Here is a 20,579-nt window from a genome sequence, read left to right on the forward strand (position 1 = left end):
TGTTACACAAGGTTCTTACTTGTCTATGGGTGAGAGAGGGGAAACGACTATAAAAATATTTATTATATTTAATTGAACGTGGTGGAGAGAATTGTTATTTTGTCGTCCACTATGCGTAAGAGTATCTGCTAGTCAGCAAAATGACGTAATGTGCGGAATTTTTTCTTTTTCTTGAATGACTAATTTCTTTCTGTTTCTTTCGGTGTGTGGTTTTTGTGCGTTGAGCGGAGCTATGACGACTTTGATAATGACGATGACGCTAAAGATGATAATGATGATGATGATGATGATAAATAAAACACTTAAACCAGGTAGAGAGTGTAGACAGTTAGATCTTTGCCTCGATGTAAACCAAACCCAGAAGGGTGTACAGTTTGAGGGCGATGAAAGCAACGAGATTATTTATCATTATCATACGATCAGCTTTTCATTTACAAATAGAGAAAAGTAAGTAAGTAAGTAATTGAATATGTAGTTTTCATTAACCATATGCAACTGCATATTCGCATTATTCACTTTGGGGCCCTCGTGTTGGCAACTACTTACTTTGTGTATTTCCCCCGAGGCTGCCCCGATATCAAGACAAATCAAAATGCGATTTCAATTATATTAATAACACTAAGGCGAAACATTAGATCCATAAGCAATATGCTGATTCAGCTAATGGCGAAGATTCCCCAAAAAACGAAAACCAACAAATCCAATGGAAAAATTTTGTGTGCTTTTTTGTTTTGTTGTTGTTTGAATTTTTGGACAAAGCTATTTGTTGTCTGTGTGAAGAAAAAGATAGAGAAATGACCTCGAGTTGTGTCGAGCGGATTACACATAATTGCTTCCAGTTATTCTAACTTAGGGCTAAGCCGCCGTCTTAGGAGCACTGAGGAGCAGAGACTTATGTCACAATACAGTTTTAGTTGAAGTTTTCATAATATATATTGGGCTTAAGCCAGACACCTCCGCTGGGATTATACATTCGTTATATCCGTCTGTGATTTGATGCGGCAAAACAATTATAAGTACAAACAAATACTTTAAAATCGTTGTATCTATTGTATACTAAATTTATTCCCATAAGATCTGGTATATTATCCAACAGTCTCAATTAAAAGCTTAATTAATCAAGCATTTACCTGCTTGGATAGTCCTCAAAATGCTTTTCTTAAGACTTCTTAATTACAAAAATACAAAGAAACGAGAAGGCTGGAGCTAACTTGGGCCGCACCGATGTTTGTATACCCTTGCTAAAGTGGAAAAAACGTTTCATCTTTAGACTCTAAACTAAGGCAATCCGGCAAATATTTCACGGCTATTTTATCGAATGTGTATACGACATTCATATGATATAGTTATCCAAAGCACAGTTGTTTAGAAAATTCTGTCAAAAGTAGCAAGGTTATTTAAAAAAGTCACTGTTTTTGACGGATCGTTCCTATGGGAGCTACATAGATCATATAGTTGCCGTTTGTATGGGACCTGTATGAGTTAGTGATCCGATCCGGCTGAATCCGAAAGTTCTTTCTTTGTGTAACTTTTTCAGTCTAGAAGACCGAAATGGCTATATAAACTTATCTCGTCGTGCTGATTAAGAATATATATACTTTATATGGTCGGAGATGCTTCCTTCCATGCGTTGCAAACTTCTGACCGAAATCGATATATCCCCTTTTTGAAAGGGTATAAAAAGAGTACACGTGTGCTGAAATAAGTAATGCCCAATCGCATGTTCTTTATGTAAACTCTAAATGATAAAGTTGTTCAAGATTAAACATCAGTTTCATCTGAATTGGCTTTACCAATTTAGATAAACAAAAACAAAATTGGGCCATGAAGAAAAAAAATGTCAAGTATGCTTAAAACAAAAACAAAACCCATCCACAGGCTGTGGTAAACACTTAAGAAGTAGCCAACGCCGAGCATGAAATATAAACAAATTCACCCCCGGACATGAGGGTCATTAGAATAAGTATTTCTTAAGAAAAATTGTCGCCTCCTAGACTCTAAGATTTCATATATGTACATACAGACACATATACTCAACACTTTGGTAAATAAAATCAGTTAATAGTTTTTTTTTTAAGTTAGCAAGCTACTGCGAGACATTTCACAACATTTGGCAAGCCACCAAATAGCTTAAGAGGCCGAGAGTGAGGAAAGCCTCCATCCGAGGATCAAACGGCATGTGATGCAGATCCAGCGAGGAGGCAGTTGAGAAGTTTGAGACGCACCTGGCAAACACGTTCACCCCATTCAGCACATGTAGCGACGAAGACGCGGATGTTACTTTGCCCATTCATGAGGCCCCTTACCAAATGGCTCTCCCCATCAGCCGAGTTCCCGCCTGAGGAGGTCAGATCGAAGATCGACTGCCTAAAGCCGAGCACCTTCTAATTGCCAAAATAAACTTTAGTTGCAATCTATCCTACATAAACAAAATAATCATGAAATTCGGATGGAATCACCAGTCGGTCACTCTCTAACAATAAATGATATTTGAGATGGGTGAGTTCTTTTCTGACGTCTAATCTGCATGCTGCTGTCCAGGAGTTCGGGGGCCAGTGCATTATCATGGAGAGGCACCGAATGCCATACCTCCGGATCACTCTCCAGATCATATTTTGAATTCAACAAATAGAGATTAGGTTATTTAGTTTGCGGTTTTCCTATTTAAAATTTAAATTCCATTCTGTTGCCATTTATTGCTTAAAATTTTATTAAAGACGTGGCATACTTTTAGGCACTACCAACGAAAAATTGTCAGGCCCGTATTGGTTTCCGACCACCAATTAAATACTCGGAAACAAATTAAACACATTTTTTCGTTTCAGTTTCAACAAAATCGTTTAATTTTTCAACTTCTACAATTCCCAAACCTAACAAACACACATTTTCCAACCCGGCTGACCAACAGGTTGATTACAATTGCCACCCTAATCGGTGGCTGATCCAAGTCCATTTCTGGAATCCCGTCTTGTGAGTGGAGCCCAACGATGATGACCCCTGTCAGATTTGGCCAATGAATTATGGCAAACATGTGCAAAAATCTATCAAAAGTCATCATAAAAATACAATTTCGAAGAGTTTGTCTAGCGAAAGTCAAGTCAAGCACACGACGAATATGATTTATTGATAACTTGGTACAGTGGAACCAGCCCATAAAGTACAGGCAACATTAGAGGCCGCATACGTTAAATAGCTGCAATGAACAGTGGTTATCTTTAGCCAGTTTTCACTTAGATCAACTTTCTGATCGATCATGCTTGTTTTTCAGTCTGAGGAGGTGGCCTGTCCTTTCGGTGTTTGTGTCTATATATAGATCGGACTACACATAGGTTATTTATGATTATTTAATTAATGTCGCTACTATTAATGGGATCGAACTAGGTGAGGTCAAGGCTGTTAATGCTCCATCCGCAAAAACGAATTTTTATCCTTTCCGCTAATAGTAGTAATCTCTCAGCACGTGCTAAGCGTGTTTATTGAAATTGTAATCAATCAGATAGATTTATAAATATTATGAAACTTTTCCACGATCATTGGATCACCTCTAAAGGCAGTTGATAAGACTTATTGACATGGCGTCGATGACGAACTACGCCTCCGAGTAAGGCAAGACCAATAGTAGAACCAGCCCCTCTCAGAGGCAACTAATCGAATCGAAATTTCAAGTTTTACGCGTTTACTGATCAGTCCGATCAGTCGTGGACATTTGTGAGAAATCTCACACTCGTGGCGTGAATGGAGAACAGAATCCAAAGCAATTCCAAATTGAAATGGAAGTGGGCATAAGAATCGGAATCGGGGACCCACGTCATGTTGTTGTCAGACACATTGGACTGATAAGTTTCCTCTAGGCAATCCCCCCTTGATGGCACATTATTTCTGCGTTCGATGACGGTGTACCGAATGGATCAACGATTAGGCAGCTGCTCTGCTCCGATGAGGCTCTGGATTGAATGCTGCCCGCCTAACAAGTGCCCAAGGTTATTGCCGGTACACTGTAAGAAAAACCCGACTCAAACAGTCAAATCTGAGTTTACCAAATAAACTCAATAGGTGGGGTCTTTTATCGCTTCGCTTAATCCCTATTATCAGCAAGAAAAGGCTTCAGTTGGAGCTCCCATCCTGGGGTATGAGAGCGTTTACCAGCCAATTGCATCTTCTTGAGCTTGCACTTCCTCCACATACATTTTATCGGTCAAGTTCAGAACTAAACATTTTATGGCATGTAATATTTATAGTAGATAAGAGGCAATCAGAAATGCAGTCTCTAAAGGAAGAGAGGCTCTGGGCCGATCTTATGCATTTTATTACATTGAAATTGTTTTATAGTATTGCTTAGAGAATTGATAGCAGAATAGGGAGAGAAGAGTGCCAAGGGGGGAGGAGGGACGCTCGTGTTTTGAGAAGAAGCAACAAAAATGCTATAAATCATTCAAACATACACACGAAATAGGTATATAATGTATATATATGTACATATATATAGTAAGTGATTCTGATTGTGAGAGTTTCTATTCGTTCGCGCTTGGTATAAAAGCCTGGAATATCGGGGCGGAACAATTCAATAGCAGTTCAGTGAGTTGTGTGTGAAGTGCTACCCAAAATTTTGACAAGCCCACAAAATGAGAGTCCTAGCAGAGGTAAAAGCAATGGGCCTGCAGCCTTCCTTTTGAATGAGTTGTAATATTTCTGTTCATATGTAGAATCACATCCATTTGTTGGATCCCTCGGAGCTGATGCGACCAGAGCCAACCTTTGCCGATAAGAATCCATCAACCTTCCGCGACTATAGTGTGGATACCAGTAATCCTCTGAAGGAGCGAGTGCGTCAAACATATCGCCAGATGCATTTGAATCAAACAGTTGACTTTGTAAAGGGTAAGAGCTCCAGAAGAATGCCTCGGTTCGAACTTCTCTGACATTCTCTCGATTTTCAAGGACGCCGTGATCACTGGCTCAAATTTAACACCATCAAAATGACTATACGCCAGGCTTTGGAGAAGTTAAACGACCTGGTGGATGAATCGGATCCCGATTTGGACTTGCCCAATATCATCCACGCCTTTCAGGCAGCTGAACGCGCCCGTGCCGAATTCCCCGAACACGATTGGCTCCACCTGACCGCCCTGATTCACGACCTGGGAAAGATCATGGCCTTCTACGATGAGCCACAATGGGCAGTGGTGGGTGATACCTTCGCCGTCGGCTGTCGATGGGGCGACAGTATTGTATACCGCGAAGAGAGCTTCGAGGGCAATCCTGATGGCGATGATCCAAGATACAACACGGAATATGGCATCTACCAGCCCAACTGTGGATTGGACAACATCCTCATGTCCTGGGGACACGACGAGTACATGTACAATGTCCTCAAGCACAACAAGACCAAGTTACCCGATGTGGCCTGCAATATCATACGATTCCATTCCTTCTATCCCTGGCACAACGGCGGCGACTACAAACACCTGCAGGCCCCCAAAGACGAGGAGACCAAGAAGTGGGTGTTGATCTTCAAGTAAGCACAATTCAATTCATTGACCTTAATGCAAATCGGGTGGGAATCTGGTAATAATGTTCCTCTCGTCTTCTCTCCTTCTAGTCGCTACGATCTGTATACAAAGAGCGAGGTGGTGCCCGATATCGATGCCCTGTGGCCATATTATCAATCACTTATTGACAAATATTTGCCTGGCATTATCGAGTTCTAAACTTTAGGCGAAGTTGCATACATTTGTACATTAATCTACTTATATATCCCGATCCATATCTATACACATCCAAACCTAAAGGTGTACATATATATCCACAATTTACAAACCTTTCACATCTAATCAGCAACAGATGTACTTATTTACTCTTATTAAGAATATATACTCAATCAATACAATAAATATAAAACGAAATTAATAAGCGATTCAATACCATTTCTATGGAAATATAGAAGTCGATGTAGTCCGGAACTGAAAACCCGAACTGATCGGGTCTACCGACTCTGTAATTCCCTTCCTAAAGAGATTAAACCTGGTTTGTATCGAAAGATTTAACATTTGAGAGTAAATCATTTGAATAACTGCTTGTTTGTTATTATTATTATATGATTATTCAAATTATTGTTGAAAATAACGTTTATCTGGTTGCACTTCCTCGCGATCGCACGAAAAGGCATATTAAATATAAAATGTGATGCCAATTGCAAGTCATTGCTCTCGATTTGAGTTACTTTTAATAGTCGTAACGTCCCATCCGATCAGTTCGGAATATATGTAGTATATATTCTATGTATATGGCGTGCAGTAAATGGGAGCCAAATACTCTAATACTCCGAGAACGATGGGTAGGGAAAGAGAGGTTAAATGATTATCCAGATATTGGGGGTTTCAGTTGTTTTTTTTGTTTGTCTAATACAATATTCGAATGATATTGTTATCAAGAAAAAGCTGCTTTAGAATTGTACAGCGGGGAGTCTAGTTTTCGTTTTCTCACGGTGATATAAGATATATATTTCACACTTTTCCGATGAGCAACTAGCAACTTACCATGCAAAGAGCGAATATATGTATGTATAGTTATTTCTAAAGAAGGCAGCAAAGGTTGCTTATGCGGGCACTGAGCTAATGATAAGGCTGGGGCATAAAACCAGCTATAAATGCCACAGATGAGCTCAGTCGGCTGGCGGGATTGGAACGAGCAACAACATGTACAATACCTATTCGAGATTGCTGATTGGAGTCCTTTTGGTTTGCCTTTGGCAACAAGCAGCCAGTGCGGATGATTCCACAATTGTGGATTTGCCTGAATATGGCAAGGTTCAGGGACGCGATAATGGTTTTTATTTGAGCTTTGAATCCATACCGTATGCTGAGCCACCTGTTGGCAGCTTACGTTTTGAGCCACCTCAACCCTATGGGGGACAATGGAAGGATCGGGCGGAACCATTTGATGCAACTCAGCCGCCAAATCTATGCATGCAATGGAATCAATTCACAGCAGGGGATGACAAGCTAGTTGGCGATGAAGACTGCCTCAAGGTTAGTATCTACAAGCCAAAGAATGCCACTCGGAATACGTTTCCCGTTGTGGCCCACATACACGGGGGAGCCTTTATGTTTGGTGGAGCCCAACAAAACGGCCAAGACCATGTGATGCACTCTGGCCAAGTTATATTGGTTAAGATCAGCTATCGCCTTGGCCCGTTAGGTTTCATTAGTGCAGAGGACAAGGATTTGTCGGGCAATTACGGACTCAAGGACCAGCACTTGGCTCTCAAATGGATTAAGCAGAACATAGCTCATTTTGGTGGCGAGCCAGAAAATATATTAGTGCTGGGCCATTCGGCAGGAGGAGCCGCGGTTCACTTGCAAATGTTAAGGGAGGATTTCCGGCAAGTGGCCAAGGCGGCCATGTCCTTTAGTGGCAATGCTCTGGACCCTTGGGTGATCCTAAAAGGCAGCCGTGGACGTGCCTTCGAACTGGGACGTTATTTGGGATGTGGCACTTCCCCGACATCACTGAACTTAAAGGAATGCCTGAAAACGAAAGACGCTCAGCAAATTGTGAGTGCAGTAAGGCACTTTCTTATTTTCAATTATGTGCCATTCACTCCTTTTGGTCCCGTCGTGGAGCCTGACGTAGATGGAGCTTTCCTTACCGAGTCGCCTACTGAGATCATTAAAAGTGGCAAATATGCTCAGGTGCCCTGGATGGTCTCCTATGTGACGGAAGACGGTGGCTACAATGCTGCCCTGCTAATCGAAAAGAGGCCCCCATTCGGGGGGCAACTGTTGGACGAGCTAAATGATCGCTGGTTCGATTGGGCACCCTATCTATTCTTCTACCGCGACTCCATAGAGACAATCGAGCAGATGGATCAATATTCCTGGACCCTAAGAGACCACTATCTTGGCAATCAGAAATTCAGCTTGGATACATATTGGCCATTGCAGCAAATGTTTTCCGACGTGTTATTCAAGAATCAAACACAAACCGCTGTCGATCTTCATCGCAAGTCCAGCCAAAGTCCTGTCTATGCCTATGTCTACGACAATCCAGCCGAAAAGGGCATTGGCCAAGTCCTGTCTCAACGTAGTGATATTCACTTTGGTAGGTTACTCGGCTAGAAAATATTAAACAACAATTTAAGTCCAATGATTTCCGTCTCTCTCTATCTCTCCTTGTAGGCACTGTCCATGGCGATGACTATTTCCTGATCTTTGAGAATGTCGTCCGAGAGGCGCAATTGCGTTCAGATGAGAAAACCATTTCCCAAAACTTTATCAATATGTTAATTGATTTTGCTCAGAGCCCAAGTGGATCTCTATCGTTCGGCGATTGTCATTTCCAAAACAATGTGGGAAGTGATAAGTTCCAGTTGTTGTCAATTAACCGTAACGGTTGCTCCAACAAACAATACGATGAATTTCCCTAAACAGAATATAAATTAAACTTCAGAAAGCAAAACTAAATCTATGCCTTTAACTACAAACATAAATCATAGTTTCACCTTAACTTGCCATTTGCCAAAAGTGTCATGAGTGAGTGTCAAACACCTGCAATATTTATCCAGTGGGGGTCGACAAATATCCTTTTGGGAGAAATCAAACGCATGCATTCCTTGGGAGTCCCTTATCCTTTCAGGTTAAAATTCTTAAAAGGGGGAACCATTAGTTTACTTACCAAACACATAGACTCGAAGTGAATCGGTTACCCCCTTTGCAACTTTCATGAGTTTTTCATTTAATTGATCTGTCAATCACAAACCATACACCTGCAAAACGAAAACCAGTTCACAAAAATTCGGTTAATGAACTGCGACTAGTGCCGGATTAGCCATATAGCAGGACGAGGGGCCCGACGCGTCGAAACGCTGTTGAAAGATTTTTAATCGGAAAATGCAAATGTTAAACAAAATGCAGTTCTGTGTAAAATGGGTAATTCGTTATTAATTAATCTGAATAATCCTTAAAAACGGCTAACCAACTTTGTCAAATTTTAACCGATTTTCAAAACTAATATATCGTTTGAATGTGAATCAATCATAAGCGAGGGCTAACGATGACAATGAAGAGTAAACTATTTGAAAAATATAGCCTTTCCAAATGGGTTAGAAATTAACGACAATTAAGTCTGAAAACCTATTATCCTTCCATTCATGTTCCAACTTTGTGAAGTTCGAACTTACATTATGATGCTCAAAACGTATCTTAAGCCTTTTTGGCTTGCTGCAGGTCCTCCGCTGGCTTAGACCGGCACTGGCTGGGACAAGTACCAAACACGATTACATGCAAAATTTCAACATTTTTGAATTGGAGATGCATTCCAAACTCTAAGCGAGATCAGTATACAGTCTTAGTATTGGCGTAGATAATAGATCAAAATAGTAATTTGCTGTCAATAAACTAGGCGACGCCCTCGTTCTAGATGGGGCGGGGTCACGGGGTTGAACCAATTTTAATAACAATTCTCTAAATACACGACTTTACTCTATTATTCAAGTATGAAATAATAGAAATTATGTTAAATCTTTGAAGGCTTTCCATTTGTCATAAAATTTCAAATTTTGATTAGAAGGTTTTTTCAAAAGATTCCTCTGTCATATTACCATAATATTTTAAGACTTTATCTTTTAACTTTCCTATTATGGGCATACCTATATTAAAATCGCCAAACTTTTCTTATAGGTAGAAAGGAATTGATATAACTACATAAGTCGAATGACTTTTGTTTTCCATAAGTGAGTAGACAGAACAGAGATAAGCAAATAAATACAAAAAGTTTCCTACAATAATGTCATTAATGTAATACATTTTATATTTTTCAGTTTTAATCCTTAGAATATATAACTTGTGTGTGATTAAAAAGGTGAAAGTTTGTAAACAAAAGGGATTTAAGAGGTCTTAATAATATACAAGGGCTTATGCAGCTTCGCCTAAAGTTTAGAACTCGATAATGCCAGGCAAATATTTGTCAATCAGTGATTGATAATATGGCCACAGGGCATCGATATCGGGCACCACCTCGCTCTTTGTATACAGATCGTAGCGACTAGAAGGAGAGAAGACGAGAGGAACATTATTACCAGATTCCCACCCGATTTGCATTAAGGTCAATGAATTGAATTGTGCTTACTTGAAGATCAACACCCACTTCTTGGTCTCCTCGTCTTTGGGGGCCTGCAGGTGTTTGTAGTCGCCGCCGTTGTGCCAGGGATAGAAGGAATGGAATCGTATGATATTGCAGGCCACATCGGGTAACTTGGTCTTGTTGTGCTTGAGGACATTGTACATGTACTCGTCGTGTCCCCAGGACATGAGGATGTTGTCCAATCCACAGTTGGGCTGGTAGATGCCATATTCCGTGTTGTATCTTGGATCATCGCCATCAGGATTGCCCTCGAAGCTCTCTTCGCGGTATACAATACTGTCGCCCCATCGACAGCCGACGGCGAAGGTATCACCCACCACTGCCCATTGTGGCTCATCGTAGAAGGCCATGATCTTTCCCAGGTCGTGAATCAGGGCGGTCAGGTGGAGCCAATCGTGTTCGGGGAATTCGGCACGGGCGCGTTCAGCTGCCTGAAAGGCGTGGATGATATTGGGCAAGTCCAAATCGGGATCCGATTCATCCACCAGGTCGTTTAACTTCTCCAAGGCCTGGCGTATAGTCATTTTGATGGTGTTAAATTTGAGCCAGTGATCACGACGTCCTTGAAAATCGAGAGAATGTCAGAGAAGGTCGAACCAAGGCATTCTTTTGGAGCTCTTACCCTTTACAAAGTCAACTGTTTGATTCAAATGCATCTGGCGATATGTTTGACGCACTCGCTCCTTCAGAGGATTACTGGTATCCACACTATAGTCGCGGAAGGTTGATGGATTCTTATCGGCAAAGGTTGGCTCTGGTCGCATCAGCTCCGAGGGATCCAACAAATGGATGTGATTCTACATATGAACAGAAATATTACAACTCATTCAAAAGGAAGGCTGCAGGCCCATTGCTTTTACCTCTGCTAGGACTCTCATTTTGTGGGCTTGTCAAAATTTTGGGTAGCACTTCACACACAACTCACTGAACTGCTATTGAATTGTTCCGCCCCGATATTCCAGGCTTTTATACCAAGCGCGAACGAATAGAAACTCTCACAATCAGAATCACTTACTATATATATGTACATATATATATGTACATTATATACCTATTTCGTGTGTATGTTTGAATGATTTATAGCATTTTTGTTGCTTCTTCTCAAAACACGAGCGTCCCTCCTCCCCCCTTGGCACTCTTCTCTCCCTATTCTGCTATCAATTCTCTAAGCAATACTATAAAACAATTTCAATGTAATAAAATGCATAAGATCGGCCCAGAGCCTCTCTTCCTTTAGAGACTGCATTTCTGATTGCCTCTTATCTACTATAAATATTACATGCCATAAAATGTTTAGTTCTGAACTTGACCGATAAAATGTATGTGGAGGAAGTGCAAGCTCAAGAAGATGCAATTGGCTGGTAAACGCTCTCATACCCCAGGATGGGAGCTCCAACTGAAGCCTTTTCTTGCTGATAATAGGGATTAAGCGAAGCGATAAAAGACCCCACCTATTGAGTTTATTTGGTAAACTCAGATTTGACTGTTTGAGTCGGGTTTTTCTTACAGTGTACCGGCAATAACCTTGGGCACTTGTTAGGCGGGCAGCATTCAATCCAGAGCCTCATCGGAGCAGAGCAGCTGCCTAATCGTTGATCCATTCGGTACACCGTCATCGAACGCAGAAATAATGTGCCATCAAGGGGGGATTGCCTAGAGGAAACTTATCAGTCCAATGTGTCTGACAACAACATGACGTGGGTCCCCGATTCCGATTCTTATGCCCACTTCCATTTCAATTTGGAATTGCTTTGGATTCTGTTCTCCATTCACGCCACGAGTGTGAGATTTCTCACAAATGTCCACGACTGATCGGACTGATCAGTAAACGCGTAAAACTTGAAATTTCGATTCGATTAGTTGCCTCTGAGAGGGGCTGGTTCTACTATTGGTCTTGCCTTACTCGGAGGCGTAGTTCGTCATCGACGCCATGTCAATAAGTCTTATCAACTGCCTTTAGAGGTGATCCAATGATCGTGGAAAAGTTTCATAATATTTATAAATCTATCTGATTGATTACAATTTCAATAAACACGCTTAGCACGTGCTGAGAGATTACTACTATTAGCGGAAAGGATAAAAATTCGTTTTTGCGGATGGAGCATTAACAGCCTTGACCTCACCTAGTTCGATCCCATTAATAGTAGCGACATTAATTAAATAATCATAAATAACCTATGTGTAGTCCGATCTATATATAGACACAAACACCGAAAGGACAGGCCACCTCCTCAGACTGAAAAACAAGCATGATCGATCAGAAAGTTGATCTAAGTGAAAACTGGCTAAAGATAACCACTGTTCATTGCAGCTATTTAACGTATGCGGCCTCTAATGTTGCCTGTACTTTATGGGCTGGTTCCACTGTACCAAGTTATCAATAAATCATATTCGTCGTGTGCTTGACTTGACTTTCGCTAGACAAACTCTTCGAAATTGTATATTTATGATGACTTTTGATAGATTTTTGCACATGTTTGCCATAATTCATTGGCCAAATCTGACAGCTTGGGGTCATCATCGTTGGGCTCCACTCACAAGACGGGATTCCAGAAATGGACTTGGATCAGCCACCGATTAGGGTTGCCTTTGGTGCCGAAGAATGTGTGACAGTTTATTAGGGTTGTAATAATTAAATGGGACTGACGTTTGTCAACTTTGGACCCGATTTTAAGATTTACTCTAGTTAGTACGAAAAGCTTCATTCAGTTGACTTCCAAAAATCCCGACTGCTTTGCAAGGGATAAAAACGGCCTTTGAATACAAGAAAAATTTGTGAATATTGTGAAAACTTGTGAGTTGTTGAAATCGCAAAATTTTATATAAGCAGCATAATAATACATCTCCTTTACTCCTTTGCTTCTTTTGTAAGGTATTTTTATAATATGTCTATACATAAATCCATAGTCGATTTTGAATTAAGTGTGAATTAGTAGGAGGGAGGGGGGTATGTAAGTTAATGTTAATCCAACAAATGTCCGTTTCATAAAACAGATAGAGTTCTATTACCTTACCGAAATAGCATTCTTTATTGTGGAGGTTGTTTTCGGAACAAACGTAATTATGTATGATAAAAACATATAATATAATGCTCTTAATAATATAATTCCTCATCATCAATTTCCTCCTTTTCATTCTCGACATTGCCATAGAGTGAAATTTTGCTATCGAGGAATCGAAAGTCTTTTAGTATATGCAATTTGTTACTAAATCCGGCAACGGACATAAATTTAAAAGGCTTCGTTTGCCAAATTGCCGAATAGCAGGCGGTGTGTTCCACAGGAATATTAGCTTGAAGGATGCCGTTTAGTGTATACGACTCAATATGATCGTGTTCGCCAGCAATAAGGACGGAATCATCAACAAAATTACATACATGCACCCGATCAGGAAATCCAAAGTCCCGTGGACTTCTTAGGGAACCTAAATGCCAAATTGATGGATATGGACCACCGCCGCATAAAAGCCATTCGTCATTTACGTCGACAGCGCCAATCCATTTACCACAATCTGTTCGCATTAGGTCGAATTTCCTATGCGGTTCTATTTGATTTATTTGTTCCTTTTGTTTGTGACTCCAAATTCGCACTGTACCATCCTCTGATCCGGTGTAAATGCATCCATTCGAAGAATTCCCCACCACACAGTGTATGTAATCCGTGTGTCCAGAGAAATCTCGTAAAATTCGTCCATCTTCTAGTGCGATTTGATATATCGTGCAGTCTCCGCATCCAGCATAAAGCGAATCGGTATCCCGACATAACCAAAGGGAATTCACATCTGGCACTTCAACGGCATCCACTTGTATGGGTATCTTAACCTCCCAGGCACGTTTTGAGTCCAAAACTTCTGTCTCCTCATCCCATTTCAACCCGTAAACGAGGCCCACGGATCCCACAATCAGAAAATCTTTGTGAAATGCCAAACAATTGATATCAACTTTGTTGCCTTGATGAAATAGTTTCAGTTGCCCGGGTGGTTCTTCGTTGTACAACTCCTTGAGACTGCGAAAATTTGTAATTTAATTTTTATGTAGCATTTTCAAGTTTTAAATGCATTTTTTTTTTATTGCCTCACCTTAGCACAAATATATCGCCAAACAGATTGCCGGCAAATAGATGCCGACGGGATGTGGAGATGGCTTGGGCCAACACATTGTTATAAGCTCGTTTTAAATCCCTTGGCTTCATTTCAATCTTCAATTTTTTTATTTATTATGGTCCAAAATGCGAACCGGCTTGTTTGCTAGAGGAAATTTCAACAAGTTGCCATACTTTTATAAAACGCCGTTCATGGTGAATTGGCGGCAGTGCTGCCAACTTTTTTAGCAGGGAAAGGTGAAGACGATATTTTTTATATTTTTATTTTGTACATAATGTGTTTTTAAACCATTGCACTAATTTAACTTTGCAGTTGCCTTGTAAGTACATTTTTGAAAATTGTACAATTCCCGCAATCAAAACTTCAAGGCGTTAACATCGCGATTTTACAATGAGAAATACCCGGAGATTGAAGATGTTGTCATGGTTAATGTGCTGTCCATCGCCGAAATGGGCGCCCATGTCCATCTGTTTGAATACAACAACATCGAGGGCATGATTCTAGTTGTTGTCATCCGTGTCGATAAGGAGAAGGGTTACATTGATCTGTTCAAGCGTCGTGTCTCGCCCGAGGATGTGGAAAAGTGCACGGAACGATTCGCTAAGTCCAAAGCCATCAATTCACTGCTACGTCATGTGGCTGATATTTTAGACTATGACAGCAGTGACAAGCTGGATGAGCTCTACCAGAAGACGGCATGGTATTTTGAGAAGAAATACAACAGCAAAACGGTGGCCTATGACATCTTCAAGCAACCGGTAACGGATCCCTCTGTCTTTGATGAGTGTAATTTGGATGCGGAAACCAAGGAGGTTTTGCTTAGTAACATAAAACGAAAACTGGTATCGCCTACTGTGAAAATACGAGCGGACATTGAATGTTCGTGCTATGGTTATGAAGGCATCGATGCAGTGAAAGCTTCTCCCAGCAAGGGCCTGGAATTGAGTACGAAAGAGCTGCCCATCCGGATCAATCTGATAGCACCGCCGCTGTAAGTCTCTATTTGAATTAGTTAAATACGGATCATTTAATCCATATCCTAATTTTTCTATTTCCCTCAGCTATGTTATGACCACTGCCACCACTAAAAAGACGGAAGGCCTCAAGGCTTTGGAGGTGGCCGTCGAGAATATCCGAGAAAAGATTCTTGAATTCGAGGGCGAATTTAAGGTGATCATGGCACCCAAACTGGTCACAGCCATTGATGAGGCCGATCTCGCACGCCGGCTGGAACGTTGTTTTTTTGAATGTGGTTAACTTTGCCGTGAGCAGAAACGATTTCATCAACCAAAAGCAAGGAATCCTTTCTTAAATATATATTGTATGTATATATAATGTTTATTATATAGATAAAACATGGGAAACATTTAAATGTCTTGCATTGCCAAGTCTTAGTTTGGATAAGACACAAATCCAGATATGAGACTTATCTAAATATTTTAAAGTAGTACTCTATTTCCCCCCCTTTTATTCAGTTTTGATATGGTATCTAAAGTTTACTCCGACGTTGAGCGGATGCTTGAGGAGTGCCCTCCTGACGCAGGGCCAGGGATTCATTAGTAGTCGTTTAGTTGCCATTAAAGTATCGATTGGCAGCAATGAATGCTCACCCAATCGTTGCCAGAACTTGCCAATTCCCGCTTGGGAATCGTCCAAGAGGCCAGACACAAATCCCCGATTTTGAGCCGTATGTGCATCGAGCAGTTCTCCCGATTCCAATATCAATTTCAAATGTGACAGAGTCCATAAGCCAACGAATCCACTGCCGTCTATCTTATTAAGTGATAGGTCAAATTGCGAAGATCGCGAGGCATAAACAATGTCACTTAGGGCACAAATTGTGACACCCAGACCCACGCAATTGCCTTGGAGACAAGATACCAAGAGTTTGCGATTTAGCAACAATTTCTTTGCCAGGGAACGCATCACAAAATTTAAGGCACGCGACTGCACCTCCCGTGCCTCCCATTCATCTTTGTCTTTAGTCGGCGCTGGCTGGATTCTTCAGATTGTCTTTGGCCCGCCTCGAAGTTGCCGGTTAGCGCAATTATGGCCACATCGGCATCACTATTGGCCACATCCAGAATCCGGAGCAGCTCATAGATAGTCCGACGTTGCCATTCACCATCATTGAACTTAATTATCAATAGACGTTCACGACGTTCCACTTGAAGCTGCTTAAATGTGTTATAATTGGGACTGGTCATTGCAAAAATCAGATGGCAACTGAAGAAGATGGAAGCGCAATAGGACAGGCACACCCAACTAGAACGAAGTTAACCGAGGCTCCAAACGAACGAATACGAACACCCAGACCACCAATACACCTCTCCCTTATCATAAACGGGCAGATAGCAGGAGGAAGGAAGGCAGATCAAAGTACAATCCTATCAACGTTTATGTCCCCCTCTAGGCAAGATGCCAAGACAGCGATCTTTACGCATTCACTGTGAATCATTTTGAAGATAAATAGATTGAAAATCTGCGCAGAGAATTAGGAGTCAAAACTAGTTTATCAGCAGAACAGATGAGAAGAGGATTAATAAACCCATGTTTAGAGTAGGAAATAAAATGTTTACTTAATCGCAAGTTTTATATTGCATAGGTAATACAAAAATATATAAAATATATACATAGTTAGTTACGTCTTTGGTTAATCGTTTTAAAGCAGAAAACTTAAATCCGACTCCGGTGCAAATTCTTCAGTATTGCCGTTCCTTAAGTAAAATAAATGTTTCAATTATCTGAATATATTGATCAAGTCAACTACTTCTACTCACTCCTTAAACAGTTTGGCTGGCAGTTTGCCCAACAGCTGGGCATGATTGCCCACAACTCGCACACTGGTTCCCTCACGCAGACCCAACACCGGAAGTTTATGATAAGCCACAAATTCCTCAATACGCTCATCGCGAGTCTCGCCCTTATGTTGTGTATTGGCATCTGGTTCCAGATAATGTGGATTTATATTGAAAGGCACCAGGGCCAGTGCATTAAAACTGGGTGGATATACCACCGGCATGTCATTGGTGGTGTGAATGGAACGTGTGGCCACATTGGTGCCAGCACTGCTTCCTATGTAGGGTATTCCTTGATTTAGAACCAGTTTTCGTATGGGCTCAATTAGTTGAAGTTCATACAGGGTGCGGAGCAAAACAAATGTGTTGCCGCCGCCCACAAATATGGCCTGTGCTTCGCTCAATGCCTTGGAGGGATCAGCTTTTGTATGTAGACCTTCAACGGCGTATCCCCATGGTTCAAGGGCATTGCGTACAGTTGCCGTGTATTTGTCGTAATCCCGCAGAGCAAAAGGAACAAACAGAATTGTCTTCACATTCTTACTAAAAATATCAATCACCACTTATGCATTTATTCTTGTGGGTAAATGTATCCGCATGTGTAAAATGACTTACGATTTAAAAAGATCCTCCAGTTGGCCGCGGGCATGCTCCAAATACCCATGGCCATATAGCCGCGAGGAGGAAAGTAGCAAAAGATTTCGTGCGCTCATCACGGCATCAATCTTATCATAAATCGGCTATGATTATGATGAAGTCTTCTTTAACAACAAGATAAGCAACGGCTCCTAAACTTGTGAACAGGGTTGCCCCTCCAACAAATTAATCTGCATCGTGCAAGTCTATCGGTTAATCGATATTCCGGAGCAAAATGTATCGAAAATCGACATTATCGGAGCAAGTCTATCGAAAATCAACATTTCGGAGCAAAACCTATCGAAAATCGAATTTGAATTTGTGCACTTTTTTAAATTTCATTTAAAGTTGTTTTATCTCCAGTCGATGAAAGGTGACTTTCTTCTGGAAACTGCGAGAAGATGGGGAATTGCAATTGCAACCACTTGCCGCCGCTCAGGAAACTCAAGACCGAGAACGCCATCAGCGACAGGTGGCCACATGTGCTCCTGTCCAGGACACGACGGCATCAGTGATTTCTGTGCCCGCAATTCCTAATAACGCCATCACTCCTGATGGCCAAGTAGTCCCCATTGGCCATCCATGAGGAATTTCAATATCCAATTGTGCCACCACCACCACCCCAATCGGGTGGGGCTTCAGTTTCAGGTGATGGCAATTGCTTGTTTATGCCCTTTGGTGGAGCATATGGACCACCACCTCCAGCCATACCGACTTTGTCGCCACCAGCCACCAGCAGCACTTCGCAATCGGCGGCAGTCGAGCCACGTCGCTTCATCTCAATGGTGGGGATTTGCCAGCCGATGTGGGCACCAGTCGAGGAGATACCTGACACGGACCAATCACAGCAACAACAACGGCATCATCAGTCTTTCACTGCTGAAGAGAAAGTCAATCCTAGATCCTTCTGCTGTGGTGGCTCGCCGCACCCTCTGGACCCTCTATGTTGGGCCTCAAATAATGCAACCGCCAGTATCTGCTGGAGCGGTTCCATTCAAATCAGGCGGACCACCAGCAGCCAATGGCCAGGTGAGCAGGTGAGCCGCCACCTGAACTTTATGAAAGCCTCAACAATGGCCATGCCAACGGCCTGACTGCAGCACCTTAAGCGGCTGCAGCTGTTATACCCAATGGCAATGCAGAAATATGACTACTTATTTTTTGACACTACAAAATTCAATATACAAAGGGTGATTCATAAAATATCCTTGACAATTATATTGCAAACAAAATGAGCTTTAAAATCGTATGTCAGACTCTGCACCTTCAATATACATCTTTTCCATGTTTATTAAAATAAGCCTACCACTCATTTTGGTGACGTACATCCAGGTGTCTTTTACTTCAAAAGGGGCATCCGTGACTTGGCTTGGTAGGTAATAGTCGTTAAATATTTTTCGCAGGACATTTACTATAGTTCTATTAGACACCACATTAGGGTTTAGAAATTTATGTCTGTTAGTAAATGATACTGGGTCTCCGTCATCCCACCAGAATGGAATATCTAGAGCCCTTAGTTCGCTTTTTCGATTTTTTTCCGTCATTTCTAATTGGAGCAGTCTACTTTGATAAAGATCTTTCACAGTTTGTGGCGTTGAGCCCAAAATTGCTGCCACCGTATCCCAGTTTTTAATCCTGTGGAATCATCCCCGGTCCTCCACAACTTGGTGTAACCTGAATATAATAAACCAGAGGGCCGGGGCTAACTTCGACCGCGTCAAAGTTTGTATACCCTTGCAACTTTTTTGGTAACTCTATCCTTACCTCTTAGCCATCAATGTGGAAGAACGTTTTATCTAAAAAGGCTTAAGCTTGAGAAAGAAAGGCCTACAATCATAGGAAATAACGAAGATATTGATCAAAGTCACTGTTTTCCACCGATCGTTCCTATGGGAGCTATATGATATAGTCACCCGATCTTTATCAAATTCGGCACAGTCATTAACATATATATTAAATTAAGAAATGTTTAATTTAAAAGCAATCGCGTTAAAAGTAACGAAGTTATTTACAAAAGTCACTGTTTTCGACCAATCGTTCCTATGGGAGCTATATGATATAGTCACCTGATCTTGATCAAATTTGGCATAGTCGCTTATAGGCGTAGTAAACTCTCTAATATTAAGTTTCACGACAATAGCTCAGAAAATAACGAAGGTATTGAGAAAGTCACTGTTCGTGACTTGGCCGTTTGTATGGGAGCTATATTATATAGTCACCCGATCTTGATCAAATTTGGCATAGTCGCTTATAGGCGTAGTAAACTCTCTAATATTAAGTTTCACGACAATAGCTCAGAAAATAACGAAGTTATTGAGAAAGTCACTGTTTGTGACTTGGCCGTTTGTATGGGAGCTATATGATATAGTCACCCGATCTTGATCAAATTTGGCATAGTCGCTTATAGGCGTAGTAAACTCTCTAATATTAAGTTTCACGATAATAGCATAGAAAATAACGAAGTTATTGAGAAAAGTCACTGTTCGTGACTTTGGGGTTTGTATGGGAGCTATATGATATAGTGGTCCGATCCGGCTGAATCCGAGATATACAACGCCTGCAGTATATACAAGCCTACGTGCAAAATTTCAGCTCTGTAGCTCTTACGGTCTAGGAGGAGTTTGCGTTGATCCAGACGGACGGACGGACGGACATGGCTACCCTTTTTGCAAGGGTATAATAATTATATTGATTTTCCCAAGTGGACCAAATGATCCGCAATAACGACAGGGAAGTTAAAACTTTTACGGTGTCTCTTGTAAATTAGTATAAATTGTATATCTTTTCAGATCCAGCCAACTGATGTCATCCTGCAAAAAAGCTCTCTGTGGGGCCAAGGACGATTTCCTTGCGCTACGGAGTTCTCCGCACACGCGATTGCTGGTCAGACAAATAATACGGATA

The 20,579-nt window shown here is 41.3% G+C and overlaps 6 protein-coding genes and 1 pseudogene across 6 annotated transcripts; 3 read left to right on the forward strand and 4 right to left on the reverse strand.

Annotated features, from left to right (window-relative positions):
- Positions 1–4,515: 4,515 nt before the first annotated feature.
- Miox (Myo-inositol oxygenase) lies at positions 4,516–5,910 on the forward strand. Its single transcript, XM_068293731.1, has 4 exons — positions 4,516–4,640; positions 4,704–4,878; positions 4,939–5,515; positions 5,600–5,910. Exons 1-4 carry the CDS (start codon positions 4,623–4,625, stop codon positions 5,706–5,708), a joined length of 879 nt encoding a protein of 292 aa, XP_068149832.1. The 5' UTR covers positions 4,516–4,622; the 3' UTR covers positions 5,709–5,910.
- A 765-nt stretch (positions 5,911–6,675) lies between these two features.
- Positions 6,676–8,462, forward strand: Est-6 (Esterase 6). The gene is made up of 2 exons (XM_068293653.1): positions 6,676–8,100; positions 8,178–8,462. The coding sequence occupies exons 1-2, from the start codon at positions 6,696–6,698 to the stop codon at positions 8,423–8,425; spliced, it is 1,653 nt and encodes a 550-aa protein (XP_068149754.1). The 5' UTR covers positions 6,676–6,695; the 3' UTR covers positions 8,426–8,462.
- A 1,309-nt stretch (positions 8,463–9,771) lies between these two features.
- LOC137579902 (inositol oxygenase-like) lies at positions 9,772–11,110 on the reverse strand. Its single transcript, XM_068293772.1, has 4 exons — positions 11,001–11,110; positions 10,763–10,937; positions 10,126–10,702; positions 9,772–10,041 (listed from the first exon to the last, which is right to left on the reverse strand). Exons 1-4 carry the CDS (start codon positions 11,016–11,018, stop codon positions 9,933–9,935), a joined length of 879 nt encoding a protein of 292 aa, XP_068149873.1. The 5' UTR covers positions 11,019–11,110; the 3' UTR covers positions 9,772–9,932.
- Positions 11,111–13,140: 2,030 nt separating this feature from the next.
- Positions 13,141–14,413, reverse strand: thoc6 (THO complex 6). Its single transcript, XM_068293884.1, has 2 exons — positions 14,218–14,413; positions 13,141–14,144 (listed from the first exon to the last, which is right to left on the reverse strand). The coding sequence occupies exons 1-2, from the start codon at positions 14,328–14,330 to the stop codon at positions 13,235–13,237; spliced, it is 1,023 nt and encodes a 340-aa protein (XP_068149985.1). The 5' UTR covers positions 14,331–14,413; the 3' UTR covers positions 13,141–13,234.
- A 73-nt stretch (positions 14,414–14,486) lies between these two features.
- On the forward strand, positions 14,487–15,605 carry LOC137579972 (eukaryotic translation initiation factor 2 subunit 1-like). The gene is made up of 2 exons (XM_068293885.1): positions 14,487–15,232; positions 15,303–15,605. Exons 1-2 carry the CDS (start codon positions 14,664–14,666, stop codon positions 15,496–15,498), a joined length of 765 nt encoding a protein of 254 aa, XP_068149986.1. The 5' UTR covers positions 14,487–14,663; the 3' UTR covers positions 15,499–15,605.
- Positions 15,606–15,708: 103 nt separating this feature from the next.
- Positions 15,709–16,448, reverse strand: LOC137580051 (uncharacterized; annotated as a pseudogene).
- A 346-nt stretch (positions 16,449–16,794) lies between these two features.
- LOC137579973 (probable alpha-aspartyl dipeptidase) lies at positions 16,795–17,843 on the reverse strand. Its single transcript, XM_068293886.1, has 3 exons — positions 17,655–17,843; positions 17,022–17,582; positions 16,795–16,958 (listed from the first exon to the last, which is right to left on the reverse strand). Exons 1-3 carry the CDS (start codon positions 17,750–17,752, stop codon positions 16,904–16,906), a joined length of 714 nt encoding a protein of 237 aa, XP_068149987.1. The 5' UTR covers positions 17,753–17,843; the 3' UTR covers positions 16,795–16,903.
- Positions 17,844–20,579: the final 2,736 nt, after the last annotated feature.

This window comes from Drosophila tropicalis, unplaced genomic scaffold (assembly GCF_018151085.1).
Source record: "Drosophila tropicalis isolate 14030-0801.00 unplaced genomic scaffold, ASM1815108v1 contig_805, whole genome shotgun sequence".
Taxonomy (NCBI): Eukaryota; Metazoa; Arthropoda; class Insecta; order Diptera; family Drosophilidae; genus Drosophila; species Drosophila tropicalis.